Source organism: Pteronotus mesoamericanus, unplaced genomic scaffold, assembly GCF_021234165.1.
Source record: "Pteronotus mesoamericanus isolate MK-2021 breed Mesoamerican mustached bat unplaced genomic scaffold, CSHL_Meso_final contig_25, whole genome shotgun sequence".
Lineage (NCBI taxonomy): Eukaryota > Metazoa > Chordata > Mammalia > Chiroptera > Mormoopidae > Pteronotus > Pteronotus mesoamericanus.
The window spans coordinates 8,974,490-8,991,043 of record NW_026555105.1 but is presented as its reverse complement, the minus strand read 5'-3'; the positions used below and the strand labels follow the sequence as shown (position 1 = coordinate 8,991,043).

Below are 16,554 nucleotides of genomic sequence, written 5' to 3'. Positions count from 1 at the left end.
CAGAAAAAAATTTTTTTAGAAAAAGAACAGCAGTATTTATAACAGCCATGGAACCTTGTTCCAGTGCTGGTTTCACCAACAAAAGCAGGAAAGCAAGATTTTTCTCTAATATACGTGGAGAAACTGAAGCCCCCACCGCACCAGGCTTAACACAGCACAGGACCACATTTTTAAACTACTGATTACAAGATCACCGGTGGGCATCATGACGTTCAACAAAATGACAGCCAGACCCTCTGCTCTTTCTCTTACCCGCTGACAGTATCAAAGGCTCAGTGAAAGCTACATGTCTGTAGCCCGTTTTTAACTCCCACCTGTCGTGTTGTCCAAAGAAACGGGCATCGACCTGGCCATCCTTATCCCTCAGAGCTTTTGCAGGCCAGAATGGGAACCCCTTCAGTTTCGCCCAGACCAAGGGATGTGGATTGCTCTAGGAAAAGAGAAACAAAATGCAGACTCTGTATGTATTGGACAGCAAGATACGCACGCAACGCTTGACATCTCCGGGCTGGAATCCTGGTTGTGCCGTCACTGCCTGGGCAGCCGGGAACAAGAGGCCACCCGTCTGTGTGACCCACAGGCAGTGCCACTTACAGCCTCCGACAGGCTGGAGGATTAAATGTACATTATATCTAGGTGGCAACGGGGTAGTGTTAGCCGCTTTTATTCTTTAGGGAGGGCTGCTCAAACCCTCAACAACTGAGGTGTTCATCTCCAAAGGCAGGAAGAGACAAACTGTTTTCATTCTCAACTTGACTTGCCCCCTCTGGTCCCCCCACACACTCCACCACCACCAGCAGCCCCTCCAGAATCACACCTCTTCCCGGAGGACCCCAGCCTGGAAAATGCAGATCTGTGGGGAAAACAAGGGTGATTTTCTTCCCCGGACCCCCTCACCCCCATATACAAAAAGATCACAGTCTTAATCCAGGGAGGCAGAAGGAGGTAGTTCCAAGCCTCTTATAACCGATCTGCCAATGACACATCCATTGACCGCGGGTGTCATTATCTGCAAGGCTCTGGCGAATCCACGCTCTCTCGGGCTCCCTTCTCCTCTGGACCCTGTAGGCTGCCCAGGCTAATAAACCACTCACCACGCTGTCTCCACTATGGGACAGTCCAGCTGGAGAGGTTTCTCCTACCTGTGCTACCTTCACTTTGCCGTAATTTTTTTTTATGATTTTTTACTTTATTTATTTATTTTTTGAGAGGGGAAGGGAGGGAGGGAGGGGGGAGAGAAACATGATGTGCAAGAGAAACATCAGTCGGCTGCCTCTCACATGCCCCCAACTGAGGACGCGGCCCGCAACCCAGGCATGTGCCCTGACGGGGAATTGAACAGGCACCCTTTTCAGTTCGCAGGTCAGCGCTCAATCCAATAAGCCACACCGGCCAGGGCTCTGCCTTAACTTTTATCAGTAAAACGAATTATTTAAAAACTTCACCCGAAGTTCAGCTGAATAAGCCACCTAGAAGAAGCTGTCTTGGGTAGCCAGTCATCCAGGCATGGGGTTCAAAAAAGGAGGGAAAGAAAATCCAACTTACACAAGGCTCACAAAACCAGTTATCTCGTTTTTGGCAAGCAGCTAAATAACACTCTGGACAAACTTCAATTTCATTCATCTGGAAAGCAAAAAAAAACATCCAAAGTTAGAATGTGGCATCCCAGGGACCTTACTTTTGTAAGCCCTCGAGAAATGCAAGATGATATTGGCAAATCATATTGGCTGAACAACGTCACACGATGGGGAATTACATCTGAACAAAGTCACACAGCGAGGAATTACGTCTCACCAACCCCAGGCTGGCCAAGTCACCACCATCTCTCTCTGAAACATGTCTCCCAGCTTCCACTAGGGTTCACTGCCCATACAGACTCAGCAGCCAGAGCCGCCTTCTACAAACATCCATTCGATCTTGTCCCTCCCCTCATACCAGCGGTTCTCTACCAGGGCAGTTTAACACCTCCAGGAATATTTGGCAACGTGGCAACATCTGGAGACATTTTTTTGGTTATCCTGCATCGGGGTTGGGGGAACCAGTTGCGATGAGGACCTATGATGTACAGATATATAAGACAGTCCCCACAACAAAGAATTCTTCAGCCTCAAATGTCAGCAGTGCCAAGACTGTGAAACGAACAAAGGAATCTGAACACCCGATCAGTTCCTTCAAGGCCAGGTGTGATCTGGCCTCGGCGCACCTGTCTGCGCTCCCCACTGCCTTCCCACCACTCTGGCCTCCACCTGCCATGCTCAACTTCAGTGCATCTCCTCTCACATCATTCCAAGGGGATAGTTAACACCATGTTGCCCTATTTTACTGACAACAATCTGAAAATTCTATTACTTGCTATCCCTCTCCCTCTTAAGAAAGTGTGTCTCCCCTAAGTATCATCGTGACTTAGGACCAAGGGCCCTGGAAGATCCATCACAGATCTGAATTCAGACCTCACTATTTCAGAGAAGAGGAAAAGGAGGCCCCAAGAAGAAGTCAAGTAACATGGCCAAGGTCTTACTGAGGCAAAGTGGCAGGGCCGAGATTTGACTCCGGGCAGCCGGGCTCCAAGCTCATGCGCCTCAGGCACTGCGGCCGCTACATCTTCCTAGCACCATGGGACTCACTGTTATCTCCTGCATCTTGCAAGGTGCCAAATACATAGCAGGTGCTCAATCAATTATTACTTATTCATTTTATAACTACAATTTGTAATTAAAATTGACAAATGAATGCTGGACTATAATACCTCTTTCTACCCAGTCTACTTCTATTCTAAGTGCACTGGGTAGAAGCAAACGGGAACATCAAGTCCAGGACAGCCCCACAAAGCAGCAGTGGCTGCCAACAGGCAGATTCAAAACTGCCAGACAGAAAGTACCTGGGTTCATCAATATGTTCCACCTCGGGGCACCCACCAATTAAAGGCCTACGCTTCAGCTCCCAAATCCAAGGGAACAAATGACTCCCCAAGGGGCAGGCAACTGAACAACTCACTCACACAAATCTCCAAATCGCCAATTTACAGTTATCAAAAAGAGCCCAAGATCGCTTGTCACCAAAGAAAGGCAAACCAAAATCAGAGTGAGATGCCACGGGTTTTTATAGATCACACTGATTTAGGGGAAAACGTATTATATATATAATTTATATATAAAAATATATTCCCCCCCCCCCCCCAAATCAGAGCTTCCCGTGTTGGAAAGAACACAGAAAAACTACCAGGCTCATCCATTCCCAGTTGTTATATAAACTGCTACAGTTTTTCCAAAAGACAATACCTAATACCTTTGCCATGTTTACCGCCTTGGACCCGGTAGGTACATTTCTAACAATTATACTAAGAAAAATCATCAGAACAGCCATGAAAAAAACCCTGTTCTTCCTGTGTGTTTAGTTACCTAGGAAAACACTCAAACTAGGCAGAAAACATAGATTATTAAACCCTATGTAAGTCTGTAGACATGAACGTATCCTAAGCCAAATGTCTCCCTTATGAACGAGTGAAAGGAAGCGCACGGACAGGGGGAAGGCCATTACGTCTGAGGTTTTTACTCCTATGACGGGGATCTCATAAGCAAAGCCTTTCTTATACCACGTCAGCCACCCACCTGTCCCCCAGCCCTTCGAGCCTTAGGGCGCACAGCCCAGGAGGTCCGATTCACCCACACTATCAAACCAACTGGCATTTGCGAGAGGGACAGATTCTCCAGGACACCTGGGCTGCTCGGAGAAAGAGTCAGGACTCTTCCCCAAATAATGTCAAAAACCAACCATCTTCTGCAAGAAGACGGAAACAGACCCGACTCAATGCCACAGACTCGGCGGAGAAGAAATGATGAACTCTCTCTATGCACCCAAGAAAACAGGATGTCCTGTGCTTGACCATGACTCAAAGCTAAAAAATAAAGGGTCGTTTCCACTCCTTGAGATCACGGCTAAGGTAAGGGTGCTTTGTAACATACTGAGGGTCCCCTCCTTGTTGCTCTTACATTTCCTTAAAGAGAGGGGAAGCTATCTGGACCTCAACAAGTGCTAAAACCACTCTCTGGCTACCCACTGAGGTTCTGCACATGGGAGCGTCAGCCACCCCGACCCTCCCTCTCTGGGCATGTTTAAAGCACAGCCGGGGAAAACACATACCTCATGCTCACAGATTTTGATGACTACTTTCGCTATTTGCGTCAATTTGTGATTTCCTAAGGGAATAAGAAAATAAGGTTAATTCAAATGAAAACATGTAACACCCAGCCCTGGGACTACATTTTTAACAACCTTTTAACTTGCTTCCCCCCCAGGGTGAAGCTTTGAAAGGCTTAAAACCTTCCAATGCCAGTTCAAACCGGGTGACTGCTTCCATGAAAGTCAGCCAATGTTTGGTGTCTTGATGTCATCTTTTCTGAAACTGAGCAATTTGTGGGGCTTCCCTACAAGTCACGGGTTAGTATTTGAAAAATGAGTTCACATTTTAAAGGCTCAAGTTACTGGAAAGGAGGTCTACTCCACCCACTGTCCCAGACTCCAACCCAACGAGAGTATGGAGGAATTAAGACATTGAATTAAGTGGCTCTGCTGTACCTGGTGCTTCAAAATACATTTTCTTGTTAACCCCTCAAGAAGCCATCCTGGGAAACAGATACGAATGTTCCCACTTCATTAATGAGTAAGCCGAGGTGCACAGGAGACGTCGCTTCCACGAGCCCACTCAGCTAACGAGTTAAAGGCGGCCCCGGGTCTAAGTCTAAATCCCTCACCTTTGCACTGAACCAGAGGCCAAAGCGATCAGAAAGCCACACTTTCTTCGAATGTCACTTTATTTTCAGAAACTGTGTATTTGTTGGCCAAAAGAGTTCACGTACATACACATGAACACCTAGGTTTCTGGCTGGTCTTGAAAACTCAGAAGATCTGAGAACTCTGTCTCCAACAAACCATGGGGTATCCAGTGGCAACACCAGCGGACCAGGTAGGAGTTCCCTGTTCTCCGCAGGGGCCTGTCCCGCCCCAGTCGGTGTCTATCCTGGCTGGTGCTATATGCTTCTCCAGGCAGTCCTCATTCACTTGTTTATATGTTTGAGTTTATAACCTTTACACAAATTCTCAATGCCTTGACTCTCTTCCCTCCCTGCACCCCGCACCCCATCCCTGCTACTGAGTGACATGAGCTTTAAGCAAACATCTACCTATTCGTACAGCTTTTCTTAATTAAACATTACCTAAAAGTCTACGCTAGATCCAAGGGTATGTAGGGAACAAAACACGGTGTCTGCCCTTAAAAAGCTTACATCCTGGTGAGGAAGGCACACTAATACAAACAGTACCATCCAGAAAGTGTCATAAATGCCACCGCAGGGAAGCACAGGTACTGTGACAGCCCCTCACAATAGCTGACAATACGGTCTAGGTCACGAGGACTGAGAAGCTGAGACTGAAGACTAAGAAAAAGCTAGCAAGGTGAAGAGGTAAAGGCTGTTCCAGCAGGAGACAAGAAGACCTGGGGACAAGAGGAACAGGATCTGGCAGGTCTAATGAGAGATCTATCACCCAGAAGGTAAACAGAGAGGACTGTGGGAGAGAAGTTGGGGCAATGGTAAAGGTGCCGTGGGGAGATTTTTCTGTCCAGAAGCTCAATGTTCTAAATCCACAAACACAACTCACAAAACTTTACCCAGAATATTAAGCTCTCCTTCAACAATACTAAACCATAAAAACCCAAATTTTTTAAGGGTCAAAAGATTTTAAAAGGTATTTTATTAAAAGGTATACAAATGACTAATAAGTACATGAAAAGATACTCAATACCATTATTCACTAGAGAAAGACAAATTAAAACCACTGTAATATAATATTTCATACCTTCAAGAATGGCTAAAATTGAAAAGACAGACAATCCTAAGTGCTGACAAGAATGTGAAGCAACTAAGACTCACACAGACTTCTATAAGGAGTGCACAATGATACAACCACTTTGCAAAACCAGTTTGGCAAAAATTCTCATAACATCAAATACAAACCTATTCAGTGATCTAGCAATAACACTCTTAGGTATTTACCCAAGAAAAATGAAAACATGTGTCCACATGAAGACTTATACAAGAATGTTCACAGCAGTTTAGTTCGTAACAGCCAAGAGGTGAAAACAAACACATGTGCCCATCAGCAATAAGGTGAATTGATAAACTGTATGTTGCTACAATAAACCAAAAAAAAACACTCAGCAATAAAAAGAAATGATGCACGTAACATGGATAAATCCAAAAAAAAAAATTATGCTGCATTAGAGCAACCAGACACAAAAGAGTGCAGTACAATCTCTATGACGCCATTTAAATAAAATTCTAGAATATGCAAAACTAATCTACAGTGACAGAGAAAAAATAATAGGACAGATTCACCGGGAAGGAGGACGTGGGAGCACAATAGGACCATGAAAATGTTCTAGATCTTACTTGGGGGGTTGTGGTTACACATGTCAAATACATAGAATATACACAAAGAGCTGTGCATTTTATTGCATGTAATTACTCGTCCATTACAATAAAGCTTTTTAAAAAGGACAGGTAGCAACATCATGCAGCCACAAGCCAGCCTGGATGTCAGCTCATACTTAAAATACACGTAGTTACTGGCCCCTATTCCCAAATATTAGCGACCTATACTCAAGTATTCTGATATTGGCCTTGATGCATGAACAAAGAGCCTGACTTTTTTTGGAGAGTGCAAGAATGGGCAGCGCACACAGCGCACTCTTTCTTGTAGGTGTCGTCTGCGCCACTCACCCCCGTTGTAAATGATGCAGTTGTGCAGAATCCACTTGGCGTCGGCCAGGAAGGCCTCCGTGCAGCCGTACATTTTCTTCTTAGCGTTCTGCGGAGGGGAGCCAGAGCATAGTCACCAGTGAGTCTCCACAAGCCACAGCCGATAACACCTGCTTTCCCCACATAATCTTCTTAGCAGTCATTTGCCAAATTAATTAATGCTTTTATTCATTTCCCAAGATGCGATCATAGTGGAGATCTATAACTCTATAAAAATGCACTCATTGAATTTCTCATGCTAACTTGAATTTTCTCATTTTACGGCAGCTGTCTTTTATCAAGCAGCTTATTCGAATCAGCCAGCACAGTATTTATATATATATATATGTATATATGTTTATGAATTTATTGTTATTTGTAATAGCCTCCCGTAGCCTCATAATTGAGAACTCAATGAAGACGTTATTAGAATTCCCATTTTTATAGACAGGGAGACCAAGATACTGGAATGTTAAGGAAAGTATCCAGAGTTCCAAAGCGATTAATTTATGAATTCCAACGCTGTCTTTCTTCCATGTCTTTTTTCTGGAATACCATGGGGGTATGTGCAATTTTCCAAAAAAGGGTTGGATTTATTGTTTGGGGGTCATCCGTCCTCATCCATGCTTTCTTGACCCAGATTTTGGTGCCAACAATTTGAAAACCAGCCACAGGATGTTACTTACAATCTAAAGGGTTACGAGTATAACTTTCAGCATGAAAACTTAGCATGAACTCTTAAAACACCTTCGGACATTAAAGAAATACCCTTGTCAGTAGAATTAATCAAGTTCTGTGAAGCCATAAACGTATTGTTAATGTGAAGGTTTCCCAGGCACTTAATTTTCTCTTCTTCCCTCCTGCTGCTCTCATTAGCACCTCCGAAAGGGAGAGGAGACAAGACTCAGACCCACCCACTCACTGATTCTTAGAAGCTATGACTTTTTCAGGTAAAGAACTAGAACCACTAGCAGAAGTAGTATTTGGAGTTAATCAGTGGACTTCAACACTCCATTGCAACCCCTGAAAGAATGTCACAGAACAACTCAGGGGATACAATTTCTTCCATCCCAGTAAAATGGGGCAGGGGAAATAGAGAGAAATCATCTAACTTGAGATGGGGCACGAAAAGGGAGGGAGAGTCCTTAGTCATCTCGACAACTGGGGGCTACAAGATGAGGCTCTTTGATGGAGGCCAACCTTTTCCAATGTACAAAGGTCCATGGGGTGGAAGATGTATTCTGCGTAGTCAGGATGCTGTTCCAAAGGAACAGGTTTCTGGAATGCGTCTGTCTATAAAAGAAAAGATGGATACACAGATGCAACCCATCACTGCGGTGGAACACCAAGCACTCACGCCAACAAAGCCCTTTAAAAATGGAGACAAATTTTCAGACAACATGGTTCTAACAGTTTTCAAAAAGAATGGTCTCGAGGAGCTTCCAAATCAGTTCCCCTTCTAATTCTGCTTATCAATAATCATGGGTCCCGTTGTGGTCTGGTTTCATTTGTTTTCCTTTCAAGACACATGCAGATAACAGGTCCTGTCCTCTGATACAGGGTGGAGGCAAAAGCAGGTTTGCTGGTGTTCAAATGGAAAATAATACAACAAATAATAATTCAAGAATAAACTCTGTACTTCATGTATTCACAACTGTAAACCTCCTTTTGCCCCACTCTGTACGAGGACTGACAAAAACAACTCGATGAACTCTGGATGAAGCTTATCTATAAGCTGCGAATACCCATATTCAAAACTGAACGAGGGCAAAATTTGGCTACACCTAGAGATGATACACCAAGTAAAGTTCCCCTAAGTATCAACAGATATTTTACACATGGGGGAGAAATTTAAACAGTGAGATTTTGCTCCTCCTTTGAGAAGCCAAATTACCTTCAACACAGGAACTGTGTAAAAGTTTTTCATCTTGATCCATTTTCTTAAGCCCTACTTGAATCAGCTGAAAATGTAAGGCTGGTTTGTGTATGGATGGTGTTTACTTATGAATAAAAAAATATGAGAGATTTAATTAAACACCAAAATATACTCTGACTGGGTTACCATTTGCGGTCATCTGAGCCCTTTTATCCCAAATGAGTGTAGCCAATTGTAAGTTTAAAAGATGCTACCACAAAAGCAGCACCTTTCTGCCCAGACTGATTTTATATCAAACAATGTATGTGAGAAATTAACAACCTCTCCAATTTCTCTTTTTGGTTTCTAGTTCTACAGTGCTGACAAATCTGCATGACTCTATTCTTTTTGTAACCAGTCCCCAGCACGTGAAATTCTGCCTATGAAAAGCAGAAAGTAATTCCTTGTCACTCAACATATGAAACTCCATAGGTTTAAAAAAGCTTGTCTTTTTAATCAAACTGAGGCTATACACTCTTGCTTCCACGGACAGGCATTTTATTAAAAAGACAAATAGGTTCCCCATTTAGCAATACCCAAATGGCATGCTCTGAATTTTTTTCATCACAGTATCAAATTTCACTATACAATCTCAAAACTAAAGCTTACTTTTTTAAAGAAATTAAACCACAGTGGCTCCACTAAATACCCTGAGATTCTACATTTCTATGTATTCATTTGACTCAGAAAGCAAACTCTCACAAGTTCACAAAGGGTCACTACTGGTCCGTATGGTGCATTTGTGCCAATCAGAGAAAGAGAACTCCACTGTCAAGTTTCCGTAGGAAAAATGTCATAATATATTAATTATATTGGCATCACAGACTGATTATTTTTAGAAGAAAGGTATTTTACAGCCATCTTCCTGAAAACTGTCACAAAAAAAACTAAAAACACCGTGGCTCCGACAGACCGGTCCTCAGGAAGGAAACCACGTCAAAGACAGAACCTTCCAGCTCAACGTGGCAGCCCTGCCTTGCCGGTATATCAAATCTCATTGCCACACTGAAGGAACTAACCAAATTCTCACCCTTTATGGGAAATCTCACTGGTTCTGTTTTACTTGAAGGTTCGATCATCAGACCTTGATTATAAATAAACGGGGTTGTACATAGCTTTCTGATTGCAATGGAATTTTACAACTCCTGTGGGAAGGCATAAACTTCCACTTACCCAATGAGGTGTAAGGTTTCATACATAACCAATCAGAATTTTAAATCTCCATCAACTTTCTACTCTCTGTCATTTCCCAATTAAAGTCCCCGAGGACACAGAGTGCTCATGACAGAGAGCTGCTCATGCCAGAGAGCTGCAGGCCGTCATGCCTTACATTTCATTTACAGATATTTGAATTCGGGCACGTAAGAAGGCCTACAGAGTATGCACAGGCATCTGAAAAGTTAAAGCTACATGGAATAAGATGTTACCAGGACAAAAGTCACTGCTTCCATTTACACTTATACCAAGAGGAACTTTCTTCTTACCCCTGGCTGTTTCATTTTCTGAATGGCGAACTTGAGCAGGTAGGACAACTGCTCGATGGTGAGCATCGTCATGGCTTTACTCTGGGTCTCGATGCACTCTGCCACGGTGATCTTCTACAAGCCAAAAACCACACAAACGTCCAGTTAGGAGAAAAGGGACTATGCGCAATTGATTTCCCTTTCCTCCTAATTTTCCAGTAAGCTCACACATAAAAAAATAATTTCCAAATGAGACTAGCTGTTTCGCTAGACAAGGCCTCCAATCTACCTGAGGGTAGAACGGATGGGTCCGTGGACGGAAGTAAGGAGCACAGCAATCTACCGATCCCCTTGTCCGAAGGGATCCTGCACTCATGAAGACGACAGAATCTGAGAAAGATGCAGCGAGCAAGGGACCTGAAAATCATCATTATGACAACCTTGGGTTTCAAGAACGGGATGAGAAGAAAGGCCACGGATGGTTTCAGGGTGATCTCTACACATGATGAATCAGCACTAACTCAATGACATCGCTGGCGGAAAGGGACAGTCTTCACAGTAGGAAGGACCCAAGGGAAGGTGGTGAAATAAAAATAAACATGACTTAATTCTCTGTCACCACTGATGTGAACCCGCTGAGGACACTCCGCCAAAGTGCATGAGAGAAGCATAGCCTAGCTGTCTATCTGCACGGGCGATACGTGTCGTTTTGTAAGGGAAATTCCCATCAAAGAAGAGACCCAGAGAAATGTCTGAGACTGGATTCTGCTATGTAATTCTGGTGCTGCATCTCTGAGCTTCAGAATCCTTAAGTAGCGGCAACAACAAAAATAGCAAAGTCTGATGCTATCAGGAAACACTTGAACCATCTGTGTCGAGAGAGCTGAGAAAAGTTTCCTCCAATTAATTTGGATTTCACTTCCATTCTTCCTATCTCTGGATCCTCCAAAAGGAACTTTCGAGGAAAAGGGCAACGCAAGAGTCGCTCAGAAGCTGAAAACAGTAAATGACTCAAGTGTCTAATTGCTTGGCTATCAGAGCCTGAATGGGCTGGTCTTCCCAGCCGACTGCCCTACCAGCTCACCCAGAAGAGAACCAGGGCTTGAAACCTTAGACATGGGCACGCCTGTCTGTTTGAATTCCTGGCTGTTTCCAGGTAACGTACCCCTGGCACACACTCGGTCGGCGTGCTCAACTGTCGTTCGCCTCCTGCGCCCCACGCCCCCAACCCCTTCTCCCCTGGCCGTGCCTGGTTCCCACAATGCTGACTAAAAGTGCCAGACACGCATTTTTCAAGCCTTTTTTGGCATAAGGACTGGTGATCCAATCCTGGCCGATGAAGCCAAGGGCAAGTCAGCTGGACGCTGAAGTTGAGCAAGGTCCTTATGCTGGATAAAAAGGGATGTGGAGAGAGACACTCCTATTAGGGGATTTCTGTCTGGCCACATGTGATAAAATCCCCAGCAGCCATCCTAGGGCCACGCGGGGACATGGCCTCAACGATGGAATGGGAAGAGCCTGAGCCTGACTCTGGCTCTGAACAGACTCTGGCCTGGCTCTGCCTCTGGGCTTTTTCTGCACATGGCAACGAACCTCGACGGTTTCAGCACCCTTTCATCGAGTTCTTTGATTTGCAGCAAAAGCATCCTCTCTGAGCCACTATCTTTTTTGCAAAGTTATTAAATAGTAATTTTAAGGAAGGGAAGGGTTGGTGGTCAAGACAAAGAAATAGATGAAAGCTCCAAGGCAGATGCGGAAGAGTGAGGGCAGGCTCTGAACAAGAGGGAGCAGCTGAACAACACACATCCTCGACACCCCTCCGTCTCGAGCAGCAGCCCAGAGCACCAGAGGCCGAACACCGCTGATGGGCCACCACCCTCCCGGCAAATGTCTAACTTCTTTCCTTGTGTTGATTTTTCTCCTTTTCCTACACGAAAGCGGCACCCCAGACACTCCTCTGGCTGGCTTTTCTCCCCACTAATGACATCTGGGAGAGCTTTCCATGTCACACCTAAACTGCTTCCCTCGTTCAAGATCTAATTCCAGGATACCTTTCAATCCAAGTGACATTCCGTATTAAGTAATTTTGTGGATGACATTCTTATTTTCAGCATTTTGAAAAAGCATCATACTGGATGTCATCAAGAACGGAAGACACCTGAGACTAGTGGAAACCGTACTGACTGTTTTAATGCATGTTACTCTCTGCTACAAATGAAATACAATTTTCCCTTCGCTGTGCCAGTGTGCCTGAACTTGCGGCACCTCTGCCTCGGAGGTCTTCCCCCATCCCCCGCATGACTGCAGGCTCATTCCTCCTCCTCCTCCACCTCCTCCTCCTCCTCTTACCTCTTCCTCCTCAAGTCGCTCTCAAATCTTAGTAAGGCTTCCTGGATCTCATCATTTGAAATGGAAACAGCCTGCACCCTCCTCACTTCCTAATCCTCACCTTTGACTCATTCTCTCCAGAACACTCTTCTCCTAGCACACTGTATATGACTAAATTTATTCTGGTTTTTGTCCTTTTCCCCTGAAAAAAGTATGAGTCATGCCTCTTTTTGTTGACTGCTGATACTCTAGTACCTAAAAAACTCACAAGAAATTGCTGTTGCCTGCATGAAAGCATCAGATAGCGAACACTTGGAACAAGCAACCAAAATTGGTCTTCCTAGCTTGGCTACTGCCGATGAGTCAATGATGCAGCAGAAGACGTCCAAGAAGGGGGAAAAGAGCATGAGATCCTTCCAAAATATGTAAAGACTTGTAAGTTAGCTTCAAAAGTGTTCATTACAAAAGAATCAGCGAAGGCTGCAGACCTCGAAGCGATCCAAAGACCCATGAAGAATCAAAAATAATAGAGCAACTGTCTTTCCAAGAAGCCACACTGCCAACCTTGGTCCAGAAAGGGAATGACCAGGACAGAGCAGGTGGGAGGCAAGGAATTTCTCTTTTCCCTGTATCTGGATGATGTGAAGAGTTAAAAATAAAAGGGAGGAAGAGAAAGGAGAAGACGCGAGGCGGATAATGCATTCACTCATCAGGAACTAACCTCACATTCAGGACAAAACCAGTCCCCCTCTGGTTCCGATGTCAGTCTCAGACACTTAGCGTGATAAACCCGGGGACAGAGCTCACAGCAAAGGACTTGGCCTTCCCGGTGACAAACCCAGCAGTAGAAATCATTCCGTCCATCCTGCGGTACAACATCAACAGGGTCTGTGGTGAGTGGCTGCTTCATATAGTAAAACGGACCATGTCTTAGTTCTGACTGAAATGTAGGCAAGAAAGACAGGTTTGGTTTCAAAACAAATGTGCATTCTCAAAAGGAATTTGAACAAATACATCAATAACAACAAAAGAAATCACAGCATTTCATACATTCATTAAAAAGTCATCTTGGGTTACTCTACTAAATACAGGGTTTACAGATCATTACACATTAAGATTTTTTTTCTTCTATTTTAATAGGACACAAATTGAAAAGCTGGAGTCTAAGAGTTAATGAGCAGGCCTATAGCAGGATAGCAGAATGGCTACAACCAAGGCAAATTTTAGTTCTACCAGCTACATTTTAGCTACATGATGCTGGGCAAATAAATCTCTTAACCTCTCAGCTTCAATTTTCTCATCTGTAAAATGGGCATGATAATATTTAACTTCCTGGTATTATGGTTGGGATTAAATGGGATGATACAATGTACACATTTAACACAGGGTCACGAATACTGATATTGCTGATATAATGTAAGAGCCCAAAATATGGTTAAGTCTAAATGTACAAAGCCAACAAGATAGTATCAGCTTATCCTGGGATTCTTTCAACAGAAGCCTTTTGGACAACAGATCAAATGGACTTAAAAAATGATCACCCATTTTTTAACTCTACACTGAATGCATCAAGTACTATAAGCCAACATGAGACTACCTAAAGCCATAATTCTAAGAAACAGTAGGTCGTCCCTTTCTACCCAGAGCTACCTCACCTGCACAGACCCAACAGTGGCAGAAAGATGAGAGGGGTGGCCAATTCATGGGAGCCAGACCTCTTTCTATCCCAAAATATCAAGAGAAATACTTCCCTATTGACATATTATAGAATCCAGCAAAGCCACACTCCAAACACGTAAAATCACTCAGAAGAAACTGATTAGGAAAAATGTCAATCAGAAACCGGCCAGAAATCCTGTGTAGGGAGTATGAGAAAGTCTGGGGGTCCACATCAAAATGACCTGCTGTAACTGGCTGTGTGACCTTAAGAACGCTGCTCGACCCACTTTGAGCCTCGATTCCTTGGGTAAGAGCTCAGCCACAACCACAGTATCTACCTTTGAATATGTCTCTTTGTATAACATTTCTTTCTCTCCTTAAGTAAAACATTAGTTTCCTCCATAAAGATCTCATATACTGGTTAGAGACTGCGTAATTTTTGTTGATACTGTGAATGGCATTTTTTTCTATTCTATTTTCCAAATAGTTATTGTGGGTACATAGAAATGCTGTTAGATTTTTAATATCGTCCTCATGTGTGAACAGTTCTAACAGTTTATTGACTAAAAATCATATCTCTAAGTAACATCAGTTTTGTCTGTTCGTGTCTAATGCATTTACATTACTTATCTTTCCCCTTATTTTAATGGTAAGAACCCCAGGTGGGGAAAATGGCCAAGACCGCAGGTACCTCAGTCTTGTTCCTGGTTTTTATTATAAGGTTTTAGTGTTCTCAAAAGGCCGGCTCTTTCTACTCCTTAATACAGGGCCTCGCAGATGCCTAGCACATCCTTGTTAACCAAACTTCTAAGGCTCCTACTCTCATTTCTACTTAGAAAAAGACTTCAACAGTGATTACATAATTTTATTTTATTTCTTTATTTACATATTTTGCCACAAGGAAAGTAGAGGCTTATTAGTTTAAGGAAATGGCACCAAGTCTGGAGACAGGTAAGCTAGTGCTCTAGAACCTGCCCCATGGCCCACATGGGATCAAAATGTTATGGAAAAATTATTATGCATCGTGGTGACTAATTTAAAAAAAGAAGAATCAAAGATTTAGAGAAATGAGAAAAGGTCCAACAAGGTAGAATAGTCCACCTTGAACTGCTCTGAAGAAACTGGCTTATTAAATTCCCATATGTATTGAGTCAGTGTCTAAGCTTTTTTTTGTGTCTGTTTGTCCATTCACAAAGCAGTAACATGTTTTCATTACTGATTTAATAAACCTTACATGGCTACTGTTCCCTAAAAACAAAATAAATATAAATAAAATAATAAAAAAATCCATCAACCAGAAAATAAAAATGCTGGTGACGAAGGGAGCTCAGGTCCTGGGCTCTACTGACTGGGTGGGACCAGGGGAGGGAGCATGTGGTCACTGTAACGGGACCTGAGGTCAACCACGGCGTCATCCTGTCTACTTTCATGATGGTGTGGTAGGTAGGGCTGATCCACTTTCATGAGCCTGGGGCATAAAACGTCTTTAATTTCCAAAACCAGGGCACATTCCAAATCTAGGCCTTTTCAATTCCTCATTCCCTATGTTGCAAACAAAAGCACCATACGCTGGGGCCACCGGGTCACAAACTGCCATCGAGCCTCCAGCTCCAAGCCACAACAGGCCCGGGTGGCTGCCAGGCTCGGGGGCCTGGTGGCGAGCCCCGAGCCGGGGTGGGGGCCACAGCAGATCCCCAGGCAAAAAAAGCCCAAGGTTAGGGGCCAAAATTGTAAACAGGCGAAAGGGGTCCCTTTCCCTGCCTGCATCAAGGCCCAATAAAACACAAACAGGAGTTTGCAGCGAAGAAAGTAGAGATTTATTAGTTTCAGAAAATGGCACCAAGCCCAGGGACACAGAGAAGCTAGCACTCTACAGCCTGGCTCCGGGATTATGTAATTTTTGAGCCCCGGGAGCTCCCTGCTTCACTTCAGCGGCTAAGACGGAGCATTTACTTGGGTCCCAGAGAATAACGTCATTGCTGCGACATTCTTCTCTTGGCACGTTTTTCAACACGCTGTCACACCTGCCACCCTCCTTTCATCCTCACAACCACACAGGCGGGTACATGCTCCTAGACTTTCTTGACCGATGAGAAAACCAGGTCAAAAAGGCTTATGTGGGGGGAAACGCGGTGGAAAAGGTGAAGGGATTAAAAAGCACAGGTTGGTAGTTACAAAATGGTCCTGGGGATGCAAAAAGTTCAGCACAGGGGATACAATCAATAATACTGTAATAACCATGTATCGTACCCGGTGGGTTCTTGAAGTATCAGGGGGATCTCTTGGTAAAGTATATGATTGTCTAACCACTACACTGTACACCTGAAACTCATACAAAATATATAAACTGTAATTGAAAAATAAAATGAAAAAAACAAAAACCCTTATCTGACCC

General features: G+C 43.9%; 1 protein-coding gene across 7 annotated transcripts in view; it reads right to left on the bottom strand.

Annotated features, from left to right (window-relative positions):
* Window positions 1–16,554, bottom strand: part of ZMYND8 (zinc finger MYND-type containing 8) — a 107,223-nt gene that overhangs the window by 50,577 nt on the left and 40,092 nt on the right. For 5 of the 7 annotated variants that reach the window (XM_054573639.1, XM_054573643.1, XM_054573638.1 and 2 more), the window contains exons 4-10: window positions 13,222–13,440; window positions 10,194–10,307; window positions 7,995–8,087; window positions 6,777–6,864; window positions 4,141–4,196; window positions 1,546–1,623; window positions 315–430 (exon numbers count right to left, since the gene is read on the bottom strand). In XM_054573639.1, coding sequence (XP_054429614.1) covers window positions 315–430; window positions 1,546–1,623; window positions 4,141–4,196; window positions 6,777–6,864; window positions 7,995–8,087; window positions 10,194–10,307; window positions 13,222–13,440 — 764 coding nt within the window. The remainder of the gene's footprint in view (window positions 1–314; window positions 431–1,545; window positions 1,624–4,140; window positions 4,197–6,776; window positions 6,865–7,994; window positions 8,088–10,193; window positions 10,308–13,221; window positions 13,441–16,554) is intronic. The other 2 variants (XM_054573642.1, XM_054573644.1) reach the window with 1 other exon arrangement.